The 4675-nt window shown below is 40.4% G+C and overlaps 1 protein-coding gene across 1 annotated transcript; it reads right to left on the reverse strand.

Annotated features, from left to right (window-relative positions):
- Positions 1-2485: 2485 nt before the first annotated feature.
- LOC118014776 (vacuolar protein sorting-associated protein 45-like) lies at positions 2486-4344 on the reverse strand. Its single transcript, XM_035011107.1, is given in 2 exon segments — positions 2486-3596; positions 3598-4344. Coding segments are annotated over 2 exon segments (1707 nt in total). The 5' UTR covers positions 4209-4344; the 3' UTR covers positions 2486-2500.
- Positions 4345-4675: the final 331 nt, after the last annotated feature.

A 4675-nucleotide genomic window follows, 5' to 3' on the forward strand; every position in this document is an offset into this window, starting at 1 on the left:
TCTCACAGGTTTGTCATGAGAATTTTTATATGTGATAACATATGTAATGTTGGAACCATAATCAAAATATAGCAGCTTTCACCCTCACATATGTTCCTGACGTTAGATAGTTCTGGGGATGCAATCTACATTTCATCTGCTACATTGGGTTGTCTTAAACACACCCAACAGGCACACTCATGAACCAGACCAAAGTCAATCACAGGGCTCTGTAGGTAGATCTGAGAGTTACTCTGGCCCAGTGTCCTTTCCACTCATTTCACACACTGGCTTCAGAAGGTCTTCATCTTGTTTGGTTTCATCCTTTGGCCTCTTCCCTTTGCCTGGACACTTTTGGGGAATGGTGAAAAACTTTAATCCTTTCCATAGCCCTCTCATATTTACTATTTTCAAAATACAGTTTGAGTTGTCACCTATCTGTCTCCCCATTGCCTCCACTCTGGCTCACAGCAGAAGCAACTCTTGCCTAAACTACTTCAAAAGGTTTCTGACCCATCTTCCCATTTCTTCTCTAACCCTGCTTTGTTGTTTTCATAACAAAGCATGTGAATAGTCCACTCCTCTGTCCATTTAACAGTTTACCATTGTATTTTAAATATAATCCAAATTAATTACCATAGGGTGGAGAAGACAATTCAACTTGCTATCTACTGAAATCTATTCCCTCTTCTATAATAATAGAACTGTAGCAGAGATGCAGCTACCTAGCCAGGGATGCTGACCCCTGTACCTGCACATGGCCTCATGTGTTAGTCATCTAATGAGGCATAACTAATTATCCCCAAACCTTGTGGCTTAAAATCATGCCTATTTTTTATTATTGCAGAGTTTCTGTGGATCAGGAATTCAGGAATAGCTTAGCTGCAGGCTATTTTATGAGTCTGCAGTCCAAATTTTGGACAGGGCTGCAGCCATCTGAAGGTTTGATTGGGACTGAAAGATCCTCTTCCAATCTCACTAATGGCTGTTGGCAGAAAGGCCCAGTTCCTTGCTATCTGATAGCCAGAGAATTTACTTCTTTGCCATGTGGATTTCTTTATAAGTGAGTGTCCTCATAACATGGCAACTGGCTTCCCCCAGAACAAGTGATCCAAGGAAGAAAGCAAGCAGGAATCCACAGTGCCTTTTATAACCTAGTCTACGAAGACACAAGCTATCAATTCCATTCTTTCCCACTCATTAGATGTGATCCCTAAATCAACCACATTCAAAGTGTGGGGAATTCCTTCACAGATATAACACCACTCTAGATCTCTCTCTCTTGAGCTCCAGACTCATATTTCCAAATGCCTAGTAAAAGCTCTCTACCATATGTTGTAGATGTCTCATACTGAACCTACTCCCAAATAAATTCACTGTCCTTATTATCATTGACCTCTGCCCAAGTCTGCTTCTCTCTTTATATTTTTTATCTGGGTTAGTAGTATTTTATCCGTGCAGACAGTTAACATCTTTCACCATTTCCACCTCCTCCATTCAGTTGGTCACCAAGTCTGTCCAAGTGTATAACAAAATCTCTCTAGAATTATTCTCCTGCTCTCCTTCACTACTGCAACATTCTGAATAGGCACCTTATAACTTCTTTACTGGATTGTTACAACAGATTTGTACTCCTAATGCCCCTCTAACCCCTCCTCCATACCAGTACCAGAGATCTTTCACGAAACCAAAATCTAATCATTGTCCAGATTAAAAATCTATCTGTGATCTTCCATTTCTAACACATAAACTCAAATTCCTTCATACACTATGACTGTTTTTACATTATTTGACTCCTGTACTCATCTCCTTCCAATATTTTCTGCCAGAACCCGACATATAGCCCATGTGCAAGCCACTACCAGAAAGTGCCTGAGAAGGTGGTATTTTTTGCCTGTCCAAGCTTTTGTACCATGCCTGGAATGCCCTTCTCCTACTGCTCTATTTAATAGAGGCATACCTACCCTTCAAAGCATAAATCAAAGATCAATTCCTCTTTAGACCATCCTCAATCTACTCTCTTTCTTCTCTTTGGGTTTTGTGCAAACCCATATTATTGAATTTGTCTCAGTAAGAGTTTTTATTTATATATCTATATCCCCATAACATTCTGATCTTTTTGGCAGCAGGGGTCATGAGTAATTCAACTTGCTAACTGTCAAAGAGCAAAAGTCCAAATTTTGGTGGGGAAAGAAAGATTTTAGTATGTAAAGTTGTTTTTTAAAAGGGGATAGTTTTGTTTTGTTTTGTTTTGTTTTGTTTACAAGGAATACATCTGTTTATTTAATACAGAAACCATGAGAAAAGTGGGTTGGGATGGGCATAGACTTATTCACAACTCATGACTGGGAGTCTTGGTATCTGTGCCAACAGTTCAGGAATTAGCAGGCTACTTTGAGATGGGTTATAACGACAAGCACAAAACCCAAGGCTCTTCTCCAACACCGCTAGCCAGCGGGGAAGGCCTGCAGAGAGCCTAGAGGGGAAGTCACGCCATTCTCTTCACCTCGCCATCACCATTTCATCTTCTGCTTGCTGGGCTCGATGTAAATTGAGAGCTTTCCCTGCTTCGGCTGTGCAGTCCAGAAGCCAGAACTTCCTCTAGGAAGCTTTTCGTGTTATGCACTGTGGTTCCTCCAAGGACAAACCTCACTCCAGGAGTGGTATGGTTCAGGTTATAAACTGTTAGAGCCTCTTCATAGGTGGCTCCTCCAATTACAAACACAATGATATCCTGAGGTCTATCTCTGAGTGTGCTGGGGCCTAGATAAGGGTACATGTTTTCCTTAAGCTTTCCTTTGATGAGATGGTCCAGGGTCTCATGTAGGAAAGGTTGATGTTGAGTATACACATTTTCTACTCCCTTCGATCCTTTGAGGAACTGTTTGGTAATAGCCACAGAATCTTTGGGGCTGAAAAGGTCACTTCCTCTGACCCGTTTACCACCATATTCAACTATTGCAGACACGAGCTTTCGATACTTCTCAGAAACACCTTTATTCCTGAGGTCCATCATTAGTCCTGGTAGGCTATTGCTGCTGTGTTGCTCATGATGTAGAGCATAAAGCATCACCAGGCAGGCAGCATCAAACTCTGTCACTTTGGGGTTCTGCAGGAGCCTCTTTACATTCCAGAGAGCACTAGAATGGTCATTTTGACAGGCCAGTTCTTGCTCAACTCCTGAAACCTCCAGCAGATTCTGCTCACTGACCAACGGAGACAGCTCTCCAACCACTGTCACATGCTTTGATACAGTCCCAAACATCTTCTTAAACTGTGGGTCATTCTCAACAAAAACCTTCATGTCTGCTATTGATTCTAGTTTTTGCTGTTCTTTTGGTTTCTTCTTCTGAAAGTCTTCCATGAGATTCTTTATATTGCTACCAATCTCAGCAAAGTTCAGGTACATATTGTTAGCATAGAATTCATCATTTTCAGCAGATAGGACCACCTCTCTTAAGTCTTTACTGATCCCCGGCACTCTGGAAAGATCAATCCGATTGTTGTTTATGCCCAGTAGTTCATGGACCATGGCCTGATATATCCACTGGTTTAGCAACGGGGTGATGGCATCATTGCAACAATCTAAAATAAGCAGCAATGGAGGCACCTCAGTGCCATTCAAACAGCTCATATTCTTTAGTTATTACCTGCTTAACACATTCTGCAAGTCTTTTTGCTGCTTCTGATGAAACCTGGTAGCGAATCATGGGACATTTCTTCAGAGATAAAAGGAGAGCTCTCAATCCTTGAGTTGTTCTGGATAGCTGGGCTGGATCCCAATTTTGACCCTGGCAGCAACCCAAAATATTGAGGGAAAACAAATGTGGATTCACAGCAATATAATCACCATAAAATTCCTGAACCTCAGCCACAACCTCCTGTTCATCAGCTTCAGCTAATGACCTCACATCACTCTTGCTGATCACATTACTGAAATAAATAAAATATATACTGTATTTTGGTCTCTGGAGCTCTTGAGTCAGATAATCCACATTCTCCTTCGTAGGACGAAGACAACAAATTGCTTTCAGGTGTTTCATGATCTCTCGATTTTGATAATCAATGCATTCAAAAAGGTACACTTCCTTCTGAAGAATCTCTGATTGTGTGTATACCATACTCACTATGCCAGTCGTCTCTTTATCCGTGAGGAATACTTTCCTACCCGGTCCACTGTCCTCTATCATTTTGGAAACGTACTGTTTCACAGCAAATACCACATTCATGGTGGTGAATTGACAGGTTAACCCTACAGCCCTTCCCGCCCCCTTTTGTCTTGCTAAATTAACCCCCGGCCTTTTTTCAATAGGGGATAGTTTTTATTTCTGCAGCAATTGGAATGTTTTATAGAGAAAGGAAAACTTTTTTAGATTTCTGCATAAACAGTTTTGACTTAAAAACATTATAACTATCTGTTAACTAACTAGAATTTAACTAAAAACTTAAAACATTAAAGAAAATATTATAGTCTTTGCATTTCAGAATACCCAGCACATCTATTTGTTGAACACTACAATTCTTTTCTTTGCTCTGGCTGAAAATGGCCACCAGGGAGCATTATAGTTACATATACTTTGTACAATTTCAAGTGATTTACTTTAGGGCAAAAATCAGTTTTGATAATGAAAAGTTCCTTTAGGTCCCAATTTGTTTAGCTGTTTGTGATTTTTCAAAGAAAATCAGCATGTAAATT

This window comes from Mirounga leonina, unplaced genomic scaffold, assembly GCF_011800145.1.
Source record: "Mirounga leonina isolate KUSES-001 unplaced genomic scaffold, KU_Mleo_1.0 Mir_165, whole genome shotgun sequence".
Classification (NCBI taxonomy): Eukaryota; Metazoa; Chordata; class Mammalia; order Carnivora; family Phocidae; genus Mirounga; species Mirounga leonina.